The sequence below is a fragment of the Rhinolophus ferrumequinum genome, chromosome 6 (genome assembly GCF_004115265.2).
Source record: "Rhinolophus ferrumequinum isolate MPI-CBG mRhiFer1 chromosome 6, mRhiFer1_v1.p, whole genome shotgun sequence".
In the NCBI taxonomy this organism is placed as follows: Eukaryota; Metazoa; Chordata; class Mammalia; order Chiroptera; family Rhinolophidae; genus Rhinolophus; species Rhinolophus ferrumequinum.
The window spans coordinates 98,373,263-98,392,570 of NC_046289.1; the positions used below are offsets into that span (position 1 = coordinate 98,373,263).

General features: G+C 46.4%; 2 protein-coding genes across 6 annotated transcripts in view; one reads left to right on the forward strand and one right to left on the reverse strand.

Moving 5' to 3' along the window:
- REC114 (REC114 meiotic recombination protein) overlaps positions 1 to 9,403 on the forward strand; it is a 72,343-nt gene extending 62,940 nt beyond the window's left edge. The window contains exons 4-8 of the mRNA XM_033107430.1: positions 2,162 to 2,335; positions 5,031 to 5,051; positions 6,059 to 6,076; positions 6,719 to 6,802; positions 9,203 to 9,403. Of these exons, the coding sequence (XP_032963321.1) occupies positions 2,162 to 2,335; positions 5,031 to 5,051; positions 6,059 to 6,076; positions 6,719 to 6,802; positions 9,203 to 9,367 (462 nt within the window). The 3' untranslated portion in view covers positions 9,368 to 9,403. The remainder of the gene's footprint in view (positions 1 to 2,161; positions 2,336 to 5,030; positions 5,052 to 6,058; positions 6,077 to 6,718; positions 6,803 to 9,202) is intronic.
- Positions 9,404 to 9,461: 58 nt separating this feature from the next.
- The window catches only part of NPTN (neuroplastin), a 65,049-nt gene continuing 55,202 nt past the window's right edge, over positions 9,462 to 19,308 (reverse strand). For 2 of the 5 annotated variants that reach the window (XM_033107427.1, XM_033107429.1), the window contains 4 exons: positions 18,964 to 19,237; positions 11,762 to 11,771; positions 10,905 to 10,979; positions 9,467 to 10,462 (listed from right to left, as the gene is read on the reverse strand). In XM_033107427.1, the coding sequence (XP_032963318.1) occupies positions 10,919 to 10,979; positions 11,762 to 11,771; positions 18,964 to 19,237 (345 nt within the window). In that variant the 3' untranslated portion in view covers positions 9,467 to 10,462; positions 10,905 to 10,918. Of the gene's footprint in view, positions 10,463 to 10,904; positions 10,980 to 11,761; positions 11,784 to 18,963; positions 19,238 to 19,308 lie in introns of all 5 variants that reach the window. The other 3 variants (XM_033107428.1, XM_033107425.1, XM_033107426.1) reach the window with 3 other exon arrangements.

Below are 19,308 nucleotides of genomic sequence, written 5' to 3' on the forward strand. Positions count from 1 at the left end.
GCTGTCAGACATCCAGTCTCCCGTTATTGCTTGGAACTACATTCCAAAGAACCCCTAACTGTCCAAACTCATTCTTAGGTAGATGCTGCTAGACTTACATAATAGGTCTGAGATTGTTGCTCTGTTTATATACTTAATTGTCTGTTTCTGCATATAATTTGTCATCTAGCTATGAGGTACAACTTTGAATGTTATTGTTTCTCAAAAGGTTGTGTAATTACAGAATCGTAATAGAAATAGCTAATATAGAGGTACTTCATATAGATGTCTTCATACAGAGTCTGTCCTAGGTGAGTTGGAAACAGCTTAGTAGTTGGAAACAATAAACCAGCCCAGTTTCACAAAGGAAGACTCACACTCTCACCAGACATTGAATGTGTGGTTCTCTCTTCAGTTCTTCCCCTTCCTCAGGGAAAGGAGCTTTCAGTGATACTTAGTCATTTGGGGATTGTTCATCCAAGAGAAAAGTGGCTAAGGAAATGAACAGGCACTAACAAAAGAGAAATTGCAAATGACCAATAAGTATAAGAAGAACACTCAACCTCACTTGTAATCAAAAAAATGAAATTCTAAGTTAAAAATCTATGTTAACCTTGTAGATTAAAAACATTTCAAAGCATACAAATCCCTGGAGGGCACCGGGAAATGGGCACAGGGATGCTTGCTGGGAGGGAAGTGACACCAGCCTCGCCCCAGACAGGTTGGCTTTGGGGACCACGACACACGGGGCCTCTGAGCAGGCGAGTCTGTTTTCAGGCATTTGTGTACAGAGATGTGTGGACGAGTGTGTTCACCAAAGCTCCGTGTTTGTAACAGGGAAAAAGGCTGGAAGTAACAGTAGATGTTTGTCAGTAGGGCGTCAGCTAAAGGAATACTCTGTAGCCAATAAAAGTAATGAGATATACTTCTATTTTTATATTTATTGTTAAATAAAAAATAGGTAACAAGACAGTAGTGTAAAACATATATAACCTATATATAACATATAAGGTCCTTTCCATATTTTTTCATTGTTGGAGGGGGTAATAATACTGGGTCACTTTTATACGCGGGAAAAAATTAAATGAATTTAAAAAATGTAGAGACCCCCAACGTGACAGGAAGGGGTAGCAGTGTCTGTTCTTCCAGATGTGACACGTGGCACCATACAGCCATGGCAGGAGTTTGCTGTGACCTCAGCCCGGGCTTTGCCTGATGGTTTTATCCAAACATTTGAATAGTGTGAACTGTGAACAGGAGAATCAAGGAATGTTGGCTTAGAGGAACTTAGAGGAGTTTGCTAACTGCGGTGAGATATATTTTGCAGTTAGCAGTGATTTGCGGATTTAGTAAGTGGAAAGTGCTGTCATTATGCGGTGTGCATCTGAATTTCTTTACAGAAGCAATTGAATAAAGGTACACAATACATACAATCCTATTCGGAGTGGCTTTTGTGTAAACTGACTTCTCTAAAGTAGGCAGAATATTATACTAGAAAAAGAGGAAACTACTTCCATTAAAATAATGGGTTTATTGTTGTTATTGTTACAATGCAGTCCTGTTTTTAAACTTACAATCAAATAAATGTGGTGTAGTTGCCAGATTTAAAACTTTTTAATTGCATCTTTCCCACCTTTGCCGATTAGTCAAGGCATGTAACATACCGCTATTTAAAGGCCACGTGTGATTTGTATGGTCGTCTGGCCTCTAAGCATAAAGGACATCACCACTTATTAACGTGACATCCATGAGCTTGCAGCATCAGCCTTGTTTTCTCAATTCACTGGCTTGTTGAATGAGGCATCTACCTCTTTTATATACTCAGGTGTAGAAAAATTTTCTGGAGCGAGGTATATGCGGTATTATCTTCACTGATTTTTCACCTAAGGAATTAAAAGCTATGAAATCTTTATTCCAAAGGAAGAAAACACATTTATCTTTCGCTTCAGTCAGTGTGGTCACCTCCTCAGGGCCCTGAGGGAAAGGACTTTAGTATGAGGAGCAGCGCCCACAAGTGGGGAGAACACGAGTTACCGGCTCTCCTTCCCCACGCCGACAGCCTAGGGTCATGCTCCCTTCCCCTCCCCTTCCCCTCCGAGCAAAGGGGGCCACTCGCCTACGGAACACACAAGTGAAGCGACACGACAGGGGTCACTGAGAATAACTTCTCCTTTGTCACCAGGACAAGAGCCGCATGTTCCGGGTGCAGTTTGGTGGCGCGTCGCCGGAGCTGGCGCTGGAGCACTGCTGCAGCTGTGTGCAGAGCCTGGCCCAGTACACGACGGTCCAGGCGCCCGACGGGGCCGGCCGGCAGCTCGGGGCGCCGCGGGGCCCCGCCACGGCGCGGGGGAGCGCCGCCCTGCAGCTCGCAGTGAGTAGGCTCGTGGGGGCGTGTGAGCAGCCTGACGGGCGTGTGCTGTGGGCCGCCAGTCCCCGGGGACGTGTCGGTTAGCAGATGCCGAGAAAACTGAATGACCTAGTGAACGTGGAGGTGGATGCTCGTAGCTGCCTGTGATCCTAGCAGTTACACTGGGACGGGGTCCCAGCTGCGTTCTGCGTGTCTCTGGAGCGAGGTAATCAAAGTGTGGTCCACGGACCCCTCCCTGAAACCTTTGCAGGGGTCCACAAAGCCCATGTTATTTTTGTAATATTAAGACACTTGCCCTTTTCACTTTGTCCATATTTGCGTTAATGGGACAAAAGCATTGTGAGTGAACCTGCTGTCACCTTAACCCGAAGGCAGTTGTCCCAGCTGTGCCAGTAGGCGCCATATTTTTCACCCTAAGGAGGAGCGTTAGAGCCCTGCCTCCTGACCGCCGTCCTGGGGCGGCTCCTGTGTGACCGACTGGGCTGGCAGCTCAGCTGGCCAGGCTTCGTGAAACACCAGCATCACTTGAAAGAACAACGGACAAACTGGTTATTCAGATTTGAGTATTTGGTGGATATTGTCTCAAAAATGAATAAAGTGGCCCTGTCATTTCAGGAAAACAACTGATAGTATTTATCAACAATGATGAAACAAACGAGTTCTCAAGTAAAAGTGATTAATCGAATCTTGGATAACTTGTGTGAGCCACTTGAGCTTTACAGCTTCCTAACCCAGAAGACTTTTCTGATGGTGCTATTAATGAATTTGATTTTCTAAATAATGACACGACAAAATGTTTCAACATTTGGAAGATCTGTGTAGTTCAGTGAACCAGTATTTTCCCAATGGCCAAATGCATGCTGCTTCAAAATCACACATGGATAAGAGATCCATTCAAAGTGCAGAAGAGACCAGGGGTTTAATATGAGTTCATTGCCAGGATTTCAAATTCTGTGTCGCAACGAACCTTTAAGAAACTGCCACTTGCTGAGTTTTGGTGTCATATCTAAGAATGTCCACAATTATCTGAAAAGGCTATTTTACAATGCTTCTGTCTTTTCTGTCTGTGTATCTGTGTGCAGCCAGATTTTCTTCATGGACTTCAGCCAAAGCAACAAGTGTCAGCAGATTGAAGCAGAAAGAGACAGGAGATTCCTTCCACCTGTGTTCGATTAAGCTAGACACTAAAGGCGTCTGCAACAATCACTACCATTTTGGTTTAGGAAATAGTTATTTTTCATAAAAATGTTTTAAGCATTAAACTGTGGGTTTATTTTTAAATAAATTAAATATTTAAAATTTTTGTTTTACCTTCTAACATAAATATCAGATATTTATGTCAGACAAAAGCTGTTTGAGGGCCTCACGAATTTGTAAGAGTGTAAAGGAGTTTGTGATCAAAAGTCTGAGAATCGTTACAGAATTTCTCCCAGGAGTCCACATTCTGGCATCCTTTGGCATGGTCCCAAATGCTATTAGAGTAAGCATCTCTCTCTGCTCTTGGGATGAAATTCCAGTTTCAAGCTGGGCTTTTTATTTTCTACTTTGAGAAATGATTTTCCAAACATGGCTTTCCATCACTTTATTCTGTTAGGTCTCCTTAAACTCACTGGACCAAGAGAATTCATTGTTGCTGTTTTATCACCAATTTCCTGTCAATCATAATTTAGGGCAAACATAAATTTACATTATTTATCATGAAGTCTTTTTCTTTAAGCAAGTGCTGTATGATGTCCTCTTGAATGTGGTGTTTGCCAAATCAGATCTCAGTGTTTTAGAATTCTTTCCCTTCATTTGTTTCTGCGTCATCTTTTTTTGTGAAGGTATCAACGCTAAAGCTGCTTTTCTCATAAACCCTGCTCTTGTTTCAAACATTATGTGTCATCAGCCCCTGCTATATTCTAAGGTCCCTCCCTGCAGCTGGGATGACTGGTTTATTGTAAGGTACTTTGTTGCTTTTGATCCTTTGCCCTTTGAATACATGCCCATTTTTGTAGGTTTCATTGACCCGTTATTAGATTCAGGTTATAGTACCCAGTGCATGGGGTGCAATAGGAACCCAGTAGGGTCCCAGAATTTGGGAACTGGGTCTGGGCCTTATAAAGGTCATGAAGAGAAATCCGGCTGCACAATTATCTAAATATAAAAAGATAAGCTGTAACACATGTAACAAATGCAGGTTGGAACTATGCGCTCCAGCAACAGATGAAGGCTGCAGCTCCGATTTTAAAGGCCAGTCCACATATCCAGGTAGAAATATCCCCAAAGGGGCTGGGTAGATGTTGTGTCTTCTCTCCATTCTGTATTCAGGGACTCCTCCAAGCCGTGGTTGGTGTTCTGAGCAGATGAGAGCGCACAGTGTGCAAAGGCCACAGGCTTTGGAATCAAAACAGATCTAGGTTTGAATCGTGGTCCAGTAGTAGCCGCATCTCATGCACGTCACTAAACCCCTCCTGTAAAATGGGGAGACTGAACTGCAGTATGTGTAGAAAGCACCTAGTACGGCGCCTGGTCAATACCTAAACACCATTATCCATTATTCCTCTATGGCCGGTCCTGTAACCTCTCAGATCCGCCTTCTCTTGGCAATGAACTATAAGCATCCTGGGCAGTTAGCAAGTGTCAGCACCTGAGTCCACAGGGCGGTAGAGGGAGTGCAGCGGCAGAGCAGAAGACAACATAGCCACCGGGGTGCCTCCCCGGGGTGCAGACCTTGTGAAGCTGGGCCCAGACCCTGCTCATTCTTGCGTTCCAGGCCGAGGCGTGCCCGTAGCTGCTGCCCTGCAGATTTGTTCCCTCACCAGGTACGAGCTGTGGCCAAGTTTCAGACACCTCCTGCAGTCTGCTGTCATTTTCCCAATAACTGTTATTTCTCTAAAATAGTTGTTTTGCAGATCAAGATAATTTCATGTCTATTTCAAGTTCTTGAATCATTTACTGGCTCTTATTTCGTTTTTACTTTTCATCAGCTTTGTAATCTTGCTAATTGTGGCTTAACCAGGTGTTTCTCAATCTGAGGGCTTCTGGGACAGCCCAGCCCATGGAGCAATGGGCAGGAAAAAACAGGAAAAAGGGGGGCAGTTCCTAGGTGAATTCTTCTCGGTTAGCACAGGTCTGGGGGCTCCAGCTACTGTGTACAAAACCCTCCTCCCTCTGTGCACTTGGTCTAATCCTGGAGCCCCCCCGCCCCCGCCCAGTCGCAGGTACTTCGTCACATGTGGCTTCTGTTTAGTGTTGGTGAAACACGGCTTTTGGTTGGTGTCTTTTCCCAGTTGTTTGAAAAATGCAATGTTAGCTGAATTGGTATGTATCCTACGAAAACATCAAATATCAGAGCTGGAAGAAAACACTAGGCATTAGACTAGTGTCCAGACCAACTTTTCCGCTCATCCTTACTGACTGGCACCAGTCAGCGTCCATGTAGGACCGGAAACAGAACCTGGTACTTGTGACTTCTGGTGGCTGCACACACGGCTGGTAGGCAGAGGACCTTCCAGAGAGGGCGTTGGTCTCTCCCGACACCACAGCTCACACCCGGCGCGGGAACACCTGCCTGGAGACGAGCCCTGCAGCCGCCCTGGGTGTCCTGCCAGGCCTGGTGGGGCTGGGGGAGACTGAGGGGAAGTGGCCCTGAGCCTGGCCCCTCGGGCTCCTTCTAGACCTTGTTCGTGGTACCCGCCTGCATGCTCCCCACCCGCACTCACCTGACAGCTTCCTCTGAAACAGCCTGCACTCTAGAACCTTCCTGCAGTCGTGCTCTGCACAGCCCCCACCAGCCTGAGGTCCTGACAGGCCTCCATTCCAGGACTCGTTCTCATTCAGTCCCAGCTTCCGGTCAGGCTCTCACTGCTGTGGGTTCTCAGAGGCCAGACTTCTGCCTTATCCTTTGAGACTCCCATCCCTCTGTCACCACAGTGGCTAAGAAATCCCTCCCTCAGAAGGTCTAATAAGTTTTTTTTTTAAACCCAGTTTTATTAAAAACATACGGTTATCTTGCAATTGTAGGGGATTTTTCCCTGCTTTGCTTTTTGGCAATGAGCTTGTATTACTTGAGTAGTAATTTCCAGCTGACAAACCATGGTCATCAGAAGCTGGGCATGTGGTCCCGAAGGACACGTGGTCCCGGAGGACACGTGGTGTGGGGCAGAGGCAGCAGTAAGAGCCTGTCAGATATGGGGGAAGCCCCAGCAGAGCAGGAGCCCAGCCTAAACTGTGCGTGTCTGTGCTGTGGACAGGGCAGGCCACACATCCAGGGACTCCACCATCTTTCCTGTGTCTCTTCTTTGAGAACGAACGCTTGTTTCCAGTTCTTTCATGGCCTGTTGTTTGATTCTGCTCAGCTAGGCTCCTAATTGCAGGGTGTTTCCTTAGTGCCAGCAGCAGCCGGAGCAGCAGCAGTGGGTACCGGCTGGCACGAGCGCCCCAGGAAGGACCTCGGTGACCCGCTTAGCGCAGGTAGGGCCTGTTTCCATGTTGTCGTCTTGTCATGAAACAGTGATCCTGAGAATGTGTCCCTGTTCACTCCCTCCTCCTGGACCAGCAGCCTGCAGTCTTACCGTACAGGATGGGAAAGACAGGCCATCTTCTCTGCCTGCTGTGACTACGTGAGGTGAAACTGAACTGTGCTCCTAAGGAAGGAAGAGGAGCTGTGCCTAGAGTGTCAGCCTGTAAATGGGGGAGACACAGAATTGATCACTTTCCCCAAAAGAGAAATAAAGGGAAGAATGTCAATTTAATTGAAATTTGGGGACTATTTTAGACAAGTTTCGGTATGAATGTGGAGTCAGATCATTGGTGGTTTCTGTAGGGGCAAGTTTTCAGTGCTGAGACCTCAGCTGTGGGGAGACCCGGGGGGATTCAGCTGTCCCCACACACCTCGTAGCGCTCACCCCGAGTCCTGCAAAACCCACCCCTTCAGTTTGTCACCTGGCGTCTGCTCTGCGGGGAGCTCAGGTCCTTGCTGCCTCACTGCGCGCCCGTGGCGCGGACAGCAGGAGCTCAGGCCAACAGCAGACACTCAGGCCAACAGCTTACACTTTCCACAACACTGCCCGTAGGAATATGGAATTCGTCCATATTCAAGGATAAATTTCCTTTTTAATGTATCAAACTGTGCTAACCAGTGGTATGAAAAAGAAAATATACGTGTTTTCTCTACCTGACTTGCCACTAACTCAAAATAAATGGACAATCATAAAAAAAAAAAAAACTTTCAAGGTTTCTTTTAATAACTCAGCAACTATGACAGAAAAGTGTAAAGGCCGCTGGCCAGCAGTAGGGCAGACATCACAGGCCCGGTCTGCCCGGGGTCAGAGGTTAGCTAAACTGGAGTGGTGAGCACAGCAGAGGCACAGAAACACGTGGAACAGGCAGGGTGTGATTCAGGCGATGGCTGCTGCTATAAAAGGTGCATCTTAGCCTGGTTTGTTTACACAGTATAGAAGAACCACGCAAAACACGAAAAAGCACCAGACTGGGAGCTCAGACATGGTACTTGTTTGCTCTCACCTTCTGGAAAAGTCTTTCTATGAATAGAAGTCAAACTTTTTGGAAAGCAACTTAGCAATACAGGTCCAATTTAATGTTGTATTTTATTACCTGTCCTTCTGTTTCAGCTACAATCCTAAGTAAGGATGCTGGTCAGTGTTGTTTGTAGTCACAGAATTGGGACTCGATGACCGCAAGTGGGATACAAATGCAGTCAGTGAAAGTGACGTATATCCCCATCTATTGACATAAAAAGACAGTCACAGTGCATTAAATTTTTAAAAGGCTACAAAGCAGCATGTATAACTTGATTTTCGTAGTAAACACACACTAGTTTGGAAGGAAATAAACTGCCACGCTGCCAGTGGCTCTTACTGGAGAAGTCTCCTTGTCACTTTCATTCTCCTCTTTCTACCTCTAGGGAGAGTTGACAAGCTGGTTTCAGTTGAGAAAAGTACATTTCATTGTAGATTGTAGAGTTCCTGGAGGGATGTCAGTTGTACAGTACACAGCAGACTCTGCCATCCATAGAGAGCGTGTGAAACCACCTACCTAATAGAATTCATCTCAGGAGTAATTAAGACAAATGCAGCAAAGAACCAAGCATAGCTGGAGCCAGACCCTAGTTGTCAAAAGTGGCAAGCACAGTCAGACTTTTATTTGAACTCTCCTAATATTTAAATATCGGCAACTTATTCAACTGGTTTTAAAACAGTGCAAATTACCAAAGACACACAGGTGGCAAATAAACGTGAAAAAATGCCCAACAGTATGTGACTTCATTTAGGTGACAATTCTGGAAAAGGCACAGCTGTACGGTCTGGGGTAGAAGTGGTCACGGGTAAGGGTTTGACAAGGGGAGGTGGCATGCAGGGGTTTTCTGGGGGGTGATAGAAATGTTTTGTGTCTTGATTGTGCTGATGGTCACATGATTTTCTGTATTTGTCAAACCTCTTGGCCAGGTGACCGCTCTTCTTTACATTCAGAACCTGCTTCCACGTGGTGAACTGCTCACACCCATTTCCTACCTGTGAGGCAGGGAAGATGAACTAAGCTAGTGAAGTTCACTCCCTGACAGGTTTCTTACCAATCCGCTAAATCTTAGCACGGTATGCTTCATTAAAGCAGGGTTTTCACTTTGCAAATCATCTCATTGATACACTTGAAATATGTAAGGATACAAGTTTATCACCCTTATGTATATTTGGAAACATTATGTAAAGGAACTCGGTAAAGCTAAGATGAACACTCATTTTTAATGCGTGTTTCCCCAGTCTTTCCTTAAGACAAAGCTTTTCTGTGTTCTGTGGTTCCGGCTGTGGCCTCTGCCCGCAGCCTCTAACAAGCTACTCTCTGGGCTCCCCACAGTCTCTCCTGACGTCAGAGGAGCTGCCCCTTGTCTACGAACAACCTGCGTGGAGCGTGGAAGAGTTAGGCCCCTTCCTGCGCCTGTGCCTCTTGGACCAGCATTTCCCAGCCTTTGTGGAAGAGGTGGAAAGGGAACTGAAAAAGCTGACGGGGGTGGGGAATTAGCACTGTGTACACTGAGAACTAAAGTGCTTGAAAGCACTGAAATATACTACCTCCTTAAGATTAGAGAAAATACTAGAATAAATATTATTCCAAACACCTTTTATCAATGTTTTATTTTTAAAAACAGGTGAATCCACTTTTTTATACATCATTGCACTTCAACAATTACACAAAACACAAGCACATGCATCTATAGTAACAGACCGTGAGAGCCCTGCCGGGTGAGAAACCTACATTCACCCATTAAAATCATGTGAAAAATAGTGTCAACCCCAAGAACAGCTAGTTGCATAGAATACCATGCTAGAACATTTCAAGGTCACTGAAAACAAAAAGTAAATTATAAAAGTTTGCCTTAATTGAATGTACAATAAGGTTCAGCACATCAGTGCAAAAGGATTTAAGAATTTACATGATTTAACAAAAGAAAAAAGAATCACTTGAAAAGTAATCATACGTATGTACTGCAATTCATTGTATCATTCAGTGCACTGTCCCAGCTTCCTGTCAGTCGTAGGTTAAGCCCTTGAAATGATGGATTTCAGTTTATATTACTCATCTTTATGTACCAGAACCGCACAATTTCCTCTTCTGACAACATACAATAAGGAATGAATATCAGCAGCTTAAAAATGAAACAAGCTTTTATTTTATTTTGGATTTCTCCCACCCCCAAAATATAAATATATATATATATATATTTATATACTGTATATATCTGCAGGTTTGCTGTACTTTACAAAAATGCATCACTAGATGGCAGCAGTGCATTTTAGACCTTGGCCAATTTAATAGCTGCATTAAAAATGGCGCATGCACGAGCCAATCCTCATGGGGCCTTTTCACTTCTATTTAAATATTTGAATAAAGGAAAAGAAAGCAACATTCACAGCACATCAAGCCCAAAGTAGTTTACACCTTCTACACTGAAGCACTGTTTACAAGGTACCTGGCGCGGCCGCCCTGCAGGAGAGGCTGAATAAGGCATGCTTTACACAGTCACTGTGGTGCCGCTCGCTTAGAGGGGACAGACCCAGAAGTCCCAGCGGAAAATTTAGCAGGTCATGTTGCCACCAGTTTCAGGAACCTAAAGTACTGTGGAGAAACAGAATTTGGAAGTTAAAAGGGAATGTACACTGTTGCTGAAAACCACACCAAGTGCCACACAAAACAAAGCTTTGTCTCAAACAGCATGCTCAGGGATGTGGTGTGACACTCTGGTCTCCATGCGCCCGGCTGGCAGAGGCGGAGGGGGACTGATTGGCCTCCGGGAATAATCCACCTAAGGTGACAATTTAATCTTTCCCTCTTTCTAAAGCTATAAGGAAACCACACATATTCTGAAATGGCATTTATGTAAATATGTGCAAGAACGCAGCTGGAAAATGCTCCTTTCCAGCGCGACACGGGGTGGATAGTGGTTCCACGGGCGGGGGTCATGCAGCGTGACAGCACGCTCCACAGAGCGGTACAAGGTCAGCAGAGGCACATTCGTGGGAGAGTGACTGTTGAGACTTGTAAGGAAGGCCATACTTACATTCTAAGTAGGACTTAATTTGTGTTTCTCTGGCGCAAGTTTTTATCTTTGTGATTGTTGGTAGAGTTGGTTTTCCTTTGGAGGGAAAATGACAAGAGTTCAAGTCAGTAGCGCTTTTGAAAGAGTAACACATGGAAACAGGACTCTCACTTATGCCATCCCTGGTGTCCTCAGGACTTGACTGCACGGTTCCCTGTGGAAAGTGCCTCCACACCTTCAATCAACAGACCCTTTTGACTCCCACGGCAGACAGTATACAGCTCACTTTCCCTTTGAGCAATAAACTATCATCTAATTATTATAAAGGTGAGAACAGTGGTTTTTCTCCACTGAACTCTGCTGTCTCTCTTCTCAAGTGATCAGAGCTACTCAGTTACAACAGGCAGCGTTGTGTCCTCTGCCTGCCTCTCACTCCTTAGTCCCCCACCCTAGGAGAGTCTGCTCTTCTTGGATTGATCCAAAATTGCAGTTCCATCTCTTGGATACACAGAATTGTTAACAGGGCCACATAGTTGGTTTATACTATAGCCCAGCTTGAAATTAACTTGAATAAAACCTGAAGTCTCAGATATACTAGTCATTTCCCCACATTATCAACTGAAGCAGATGGGATATGCAAGATTTTAAACAGTGTTTCTGCATGGCATTTCCCTCTATGTGGCTACCACAAACTGTACTGCCTGTCCTGGGAATCAAATGGCCATAGTCAGCTGCGTGTCAGGCGGACAGGTCTACACTGCACCATTCATTTCCGCTCACTGTCTTCCCCATCATCTCAGCTACTTCATTTCAGTAAACCACACAAGCACAATAATTCCATCACAAACTATTCAATCAATGTTCAATACAGTACTTACATTGGCCCAGCTGGTTCATCGTCTACACAGGCGTTCAGTTTTTTAAGAATCCATTGGGAGATAGGAAAAGAAAGAAAATCGTGAGACTCTGCATACGGATCACTAGCACAGCAAATGGCAAGTGGCAGACATGGCTGTTCATAGCATTTAATCAAGGCCATTCCATCTGGGGGTGCAAAACACTCATGGAGTTATTACTTCTAGATTCGCGTTTTTAATGGCAGGTATGTTGTTTCAATGGTTTTAGTTAACACTTTGAATGCTTGTCATGAAAAACTGCAACTGTAGTGGACAGATAGGCTGCAATATCATTATATTCATCTTGTCCCCAAGTTCCAGTGCTTCACTCTTAGATAGATGAGAAGACAAACCAACATTTCAGTTGTAAAATCCTGCTGTTTGTTTTCTTGTGGTGAATGCATGCACCATTTTAGCTCAGTCCTGCGATACAGACGGATGTGTGTGTTCTATTCATTTAGCCACATCCTCACGTCCCCAGAGGACCTGTTCTCGCTGTTTCGTAATCTTTAAGGGAGATTCTCTTCAGTCTGGAGAATGAGACTGAGAAAGGGGAAGCCACACAGTTGTACCCGATTCTGGGTCAGCAACAAGTGCATGCACCCCAAAGGGTGTTCTGACACAGGAGAAGCTGGCGAGAGGTGACATCCCTCTAGAAAGACTTCAGATACACAGGCTCAGGGCTGTGCCCTGACCAGAACCAGACCCCACCCAGGTAAGCCAGGAGGTATGTTTGTTTGTTTTTAATCAAAAAAGCTTCCATTATCTGAGTTTAGAAGCCTTCTTAAATTGGTATTATGATTCTGATTTGTAAGTTTTTCTTTCCTGTTTCAACTAAGGGCAACTTGGTCCCCATTAAGCAGGGATATAATGGAATAGTTTGTAAAAAAAAAAAAAGCCCACAAAGGGGAGGGAACCAGTAAATACTCTTAGTTGCTTCTTCTTTTACAAAAGCAGGGTGGACTAACTGGTTCAGAATGGTCTAGAAAACCTGTCAGCAGGATTCCACAAGGGCTCGGTGCACATGAAGCAGTATGGAGGTTACAGTCTCAGTGGAGGCACCCGCCGCAGGAGCACGCGTCAGGAGGAATGTCTGTCAGAGGGAGACATTGCTCCACCTGGTCCTTTGAGGGAGGCAACGGAGAGGCAAAGCCACCGCCAGCACACACAGTGACGGGAGCAAAAAAAGATTGAAAAAACAAAACGAAACAAAACTAACCACAAACCAATGACTGATCAGCCAAAACAATAGTCTAGCGACACACCAGTGTCCACAGGATTCTAACAACAAAAGTACACTATCAAACAGATACAGAGAACAAACTAGGACTCAAGGACACCCAAGACGTCTGAGTGCTGTGTGCGGTGGAGATCTACAAAGACTGGTCGGTAGAAAGACACACGCCCAGCCTAAATCCTCCCTCGCCTCGACACCCTAATGCTGTCACATCCCGGCCAAGCCAGTTCAGCTACATGCTAGCGACCAAGCACTCAGGGACATAAAGGAGAAGACACCAGAGCAAACTCAGAATGGTTTTAGTGCTCTGGCTGTGTACCCAGAAATACAAAATGCTAAAGCAGGATAGCTGATTCAACAGTATCACCAATCTACTCCCAACTTGAAAAGAAAAAGCAGGGGAGGGGGAATCGCAGTAGCCAGGCTAATTCTCTTCAAAGCATGACGCTGTCAGCACCGACCCCAGCATGTCATACCGAGCTCTTCCTCCCTTCATAGTGGGGCTGCCCTGGTGTCTGAGTGGGAAGCCACTGTCCAGCCAACAAGCCGACATGCACGGGGCTCAGGAGGGGTCAGCGGGCGGGCAGCTCAGCGTGGCTGCCATGCCTGCCAGTGGGCGCAGTGGGGATTCCCACCGGTGTCTCAATCACACGAGCCCCTCCCTCATCGCTGTCTTCCCAAATCCACTTTCACATTTTCAAGGAGCAAAGAGCCTCATGTTTCCAATTTTCCTGGACTGAATCGCTATCTGAAGAAAGCACCACTCTCCCCTTACAGGTCAGACAAAAAACAACTCGACCCCTAACAGAAATCGGGAGAGAGGGAAAGAACAGAACTACAGAAAAAAGATACAAAAATCAAAGTAAATGAGGATTAAACAGCAAACTGAAATCCAAATTAGTTGTGAAAGTGAATGAAGTAAACTTGAAAAGTGTTAACATTATGAACTGTGCACCGTATAGACTGAAGCGGAGATTAAACAAACTCCAAAAGCATGCATATCGCTCACTTACCACCATGTTTTAAGGGTTTGATGCAATTGAGGGGGGAAAAAAAAGAAGTCATAGTAACCGACAAGTATCAACATACCCCCAAACCCTCAGCCAAAAGACAGCTGCTTATTAATCAATGACTGTTCTCTCCACCTGGGTGTTAGAGCTACTGGCTAGCTGAGAGGAAGAGGACTGCGGGAGAAGGGAAACAAGATGCTTCTGGAATCCATCTTACGGGTGAGGTTCCCGGTGGAGCCATTGCACACACACATTTATCTGAACCCTGTCTTCCCAACGGGATGCACTCCAGTTCTCACTCCCTACACCCGCCTCAATCTGGAGGGGCCTCAGCCATGCCTAGTAGATGATGGATTCCCTGAGACGGTATCACCTCCCAGAACACGGCTTTCAAGTCAGAAGGACCAGGAGTGGACTGTCTGCTCAAAGCTCCTTGCTCACTTCCATCGTGTCACTGAAGATGGGGTTTTATAGTTTCTAAACACACTTAAATTCTGTGTGATCTCAGCAGAGTAGATCAACCAAGAAAGAGGAACGGTTACTTCCGATTTCCTTCCTTGTTAGGTCCTATTGTATTTTTTCCAAAAGGTAACTTGTTACTGATCCAAATGACCGCTAGTTAAGAGACAGCGAACGTGTGTGCTGCACATCGTTTTAAAAAGTCGCGTTTCTTTTTCAATATTCCTGGCATGTTGGAAAGCTTCATGTTACCAAATATTAATATTCTGCCCAACTAATAGATTTTAGAACATTAGAACAGCTCTCAATTCAAAGTGTCTAAGAGTCTGGATATAGCAGAGTGACTAAAAATGACCCCCACCAAAACCTCAAATATCGGTCTCTACCCAAAGGAAGTAACTTGAAGGAAGACCCCTTTGACTTGCTTATAAAAATTATCCCCCTCACGTGAAAATAGAAAACTCTTTTTCATACCAGCCCTTTTCTTAAAACAGCTATTTTTTTCATTTGCGGTCACTGAAATGTGCAGTAAACAGAAGGCCCCGGCCACTAAGCAGACCCACGCCCCATCTCTGCAGGAGACGGGGAAGGGGAGACTTGAAAGCACACACGAGTCTCTCTCTGGGTTCAGTCAGCAGGGCCGCCACGCAGAAGGTGTGCTCCCAGCGCATGTCCAGCTAGGAGGTGCTGGACCTAGTCCTTCACACAATTACCAGTTAATGTTTTCAGAGAATGTAGTCAAGAGGTAAGTAAAGTGAAAAAACGAAGCCCCTATTTGGGTCCAGGATTTACCTGTTCCTGAAAACACTGAAAGTAAAAGGTGACACGCAGATAATCCATCTCCAAGACAAGCCACTGCGCACCAATCCTGAGACCCTAACGGGCTGAAAGGGATCTGGATGAGCTTCACTGACAAGACGTGCTGAGTACATACACTCCAGCAGACAAAAAGACTTGGGCCTTTTTTTTTCCTGGAAGCACCTAAACCTTAACCCTAAGCATTTTCTATGTGAGAAATCTAAAGCAGTATCTGCTTTTCTAGTAAAACATATTCAGACTAAACTCTGTAAGTTCAAATTGTGTTTTTATACCTTTATAATATTCATTTAGTACTTTTCTAATAATGGGCTGAGTTACCAAGAAGTCAGACTGCCCAAATATGAATCGAGTTTTATATGAATTTTTTTAATATGAATAAAGTTCAGAACACACAATGTGATATATATAGATGATGTATTACAGAATTGTACACCTGAAATTTATTTAACTTTACTGTAAACAATTGTCACCCCAATAAACTTAAAAAAAAAAATTCCAGAAAAAAAAGAAAAAAAAGTTCAGTGAGTCAGAAATAGATTGTAGGTATATCTTGATAATAAAGTACCTATTTGGCAGAGAAAAAGCATGTCAGGCCTATAAAAATCCATTTTCACAATGGCATAAATAAGTCAGCACAGAGCCACAGATGATTATCTAATAGGTAAAAATTCATCACCTCTAAAACTCCGAAGTTCTATTAGACATGTTTTGAAATCACTCATTCCAAAAAGGAGTATATGTCTCTCTGTAAATGTGGGGAGGGGCAGACGGAAAGAAAGTATATGTGGTAAGTCCGCTCTTACACAAGCTGCATAGGAGTTGAGGGAAAGCTGGCCCAAAAAGAAAAAGCCATAGCCTAAGGAAAACTCACTGAGGAACAATCAACTTGCTGTGTGTTTATTTAATGATTACTTCAGGAGAGCAGTAGAAAAGAGGGGGAGGCAGAGGAGGAGCTGGAGAGAAGGAGGCAGAGAGAAAATGGAGGAAACTATGGGATGGAAATGCTGGCGCAGGGCAGGGGTGTGGAGAGGGGCAGTGGAGCCTGGGCCACACTGGCTGCCAGGACGGGAGCGGAGGGAAGGCAAACACTGCAGTAATTCCAGCATCCCAGATCTTTCACCCCAATTCAACAACAACAAAGTAAAGGCTGCCTGCATCATTCTTCCAAAAGAAAAAGCAAGGGGGTTTACTTTGCACCTACCCTGCAGTCATGTCTTTTATAAAAGCAGGATTCGTCCACTGTCTATAATTTAGCTTAAAAGAGGTATCTTCCCTCCAAGAAGCTGTTCAGAAGATTTGCCGGCCACAGATGTCTCCTAGAACTGGCCCCATTTGAATTCAATAGCCATGGAGCCTGACGGTCTTGCACCCCGGCTAGGGCAGCAGCCTGGTAAACGAGGGCTTCCTGCAAGTGGCCAGCCACGGCTCTGACAGGGACCAGGGACGTGTCCAGCCGGTGCCTCGCTCTGCCGACGCAGTAGGAGCCTGTCTCAAATATCTGGTTTTGAAGCCCATCTTTGCCTTTCGCTACCTGACTTTTTGCCTCTCAACCTTTTCAGAGGGCTGAGAAAGGTGGCAGTCAGCAAAACCAAAGCATTCTGAGGGGACAGAAAAGGCCTTTTTAGGAGTGAGGCACAACTGCTGCAAGGAGCCGGCGCTGGGCCCAGTCAGCGGGTTCTGCTCCCAGCTCTGAACAGCGCTCCTCTGCCGTGGGCGCCCAACGGGGGCAGGCCCGAGAACTGTGCACCTGTGAGAACCCGAGAAGGCAGTTTCACCCCCAGCCTCCTGAGACCGCTCTCACGTTGCAGGCAACGGGCGCTGAGTTACAGACTGGGTTTCCAGGTGGGAATTCCTGCCATTCTCAGGAAGTTTTGTCACTTTTCCCGTCCCCGAATCCTGAGAAGTTAGTCAGGAAATCGGGAAAATCAGCTTCATAAACCCAATAATACCCAATAAACATACCACTCACAATGTATCTCTTAGACAGTTTTCCTATTTATCACTAAGGTTTCCAAGAGGGAATTCCCGCCCATTCTCGGGAATTTTTTTCACTTTTCCATTCCTGAATTCTGGTAAAATTTGGTCGGGAAATCGGGAAAATCGGCTCCTTGAACCTACGTGGTTGGTAGTATCGGCTGTTACTTTGTGGAAACGACTGATCATGGAGAACAGAAAACAGTTTATATCTCTATATCTCAGGATTCGGGAACGGGAAAGTGAAAAAAATTCCTGAGAACAGGCGGGAATTCCCGCCTGGAAACCCTACTTAGACGCTAGCCTGCGGCAGCTGACGCCTGTCCCTCTCCTGCATATAGGTCATTTGCAGCGTCAGCTGGAGGGGACTCCACCAGCGCTTCCTACGCGCATCGATCATCCATCGTGTTAACAAAAATCCTTTACCAGCCTCGCACGATACTGACTCTACTAAGGCAGAGAATTCGGAGCCACGGAGAAGGAAGGAAAAGACGGGAAGTGGCTGCTGCTCCCAGAGGGTCCGAGTCCGCAAGAGCCTTCATGGCTGCACTCTGAGGGAGCGCCACCCCTACTTAGTGCTCTGCGCAACACACAGTGGCCGCTGCAGTCCCACTGGTCAGCCAGAGGGACAAGAACAACTGTGGTGGCAGGGCGCGGGACCAGGGCACAGGCAGTCAGCATCGTACCATCACCCAGCTCGGCCTCCCCCTTCTCTCTAGTGGCAGGCAAGTGGCGGCAAGGGCGGCTGGCCCACTAGTTTGGTTTTGCTGGTGATGCTCCAGGGCAGGGTGGGGGAGCCGGTTAGGAACCTGAGGTACCCCGATACAGTCCGCCATAGCTCCTGCTGACTAACCACAGGGTTAGAAATGGAACATCCAGGACAAAAATCATCCCACAGGTTCCCAGGGTTTCTGATTCTGAGCGCGTCCAATAATCTAAGAGTCTTGCTCCCGCCAAAGCTTAGCAGTTCTCCAGGGCAGCTGCCACAAGCAAGTCCTTCTCTGGTGCTAGGTCAGCCTGACGGCGCCCCTCGGGCATGGACTCAGGCGGCACTGTGTCGCTATCTCTGTCTTAAACTTGGGGGGGGGGCGGGGGGGCATCAGACACTCTCCACCATTCTTGTCTGTGAGGCACAGAAAAGTCGAACGGTAGGTAGGCGCCAGCCCGCACCTAGAACCTTGAGAACCTACTGAAGGAAGCAACGGAGGGAACCACAGGCTGGCCTGTTCCCACGGCTCTTCCCGAGAGCGGGCTGGCTGAACCGTGGCCACACCACGCAATCATGTGACAACCAGTTAGATACCTTCCATCCGCCCGAGGCCGGGTGGCCTGCGATCGTGCGGTGGCTTCTAGGCTTGATTTGGGTTCTCCTTATGCTCAATCTGCCTGATGATCTGTCCTGAGGGAGGACAGAACTGACCAGAGACTGCCAGCTGCCCGCTCCCCACGGGGGGCCTGAGGGCAGACGGGACTGGGTTCTGGAGAACACCCACATGGAAGGACAGGCTAATAATTAGAGCTCTGGGTGGCGGACCCTCGGGGAGGCGATGAGCAACCAGTGTAAAATTGCTCCTTCTCTCCTTCTGGGACTGAACCCCAGCCTCCTGAAAGTCCTTTCTGGGTCCTTGGACACCACCCACCGGACCAACCCCAACATTACAGCTGTTCTGTAGGGGTGCTCTTACCGTCAGGAACTTCATCCGGCCTCTTCCTCTTCTCGTACACAACAATGATCACCACGAGAATGATGATTTCAGCCAGAATTCCCAAGAAAGGCCAGAGCGGGGCCAGGTGGCTGCGTACCCTGAGAATGGTGACGGCGGAGTTAGTGCCAATGGCGTTGGTGGCATTACATTCGTATTCGCCAGGGTCTTCTGTGATCTGGAGGTTCATGATGCTCAGCTCCGTGTAGTTCTCCTTGCTGACGATGAAGAAGCGGCCAGAGGTGTTGACGATATCCTGCTCGGGGCCAGGAAGGGTGAGAACACACGGGAGAGTGAGGGAGACCAAGCCTGGGCAGAGGGACGCAG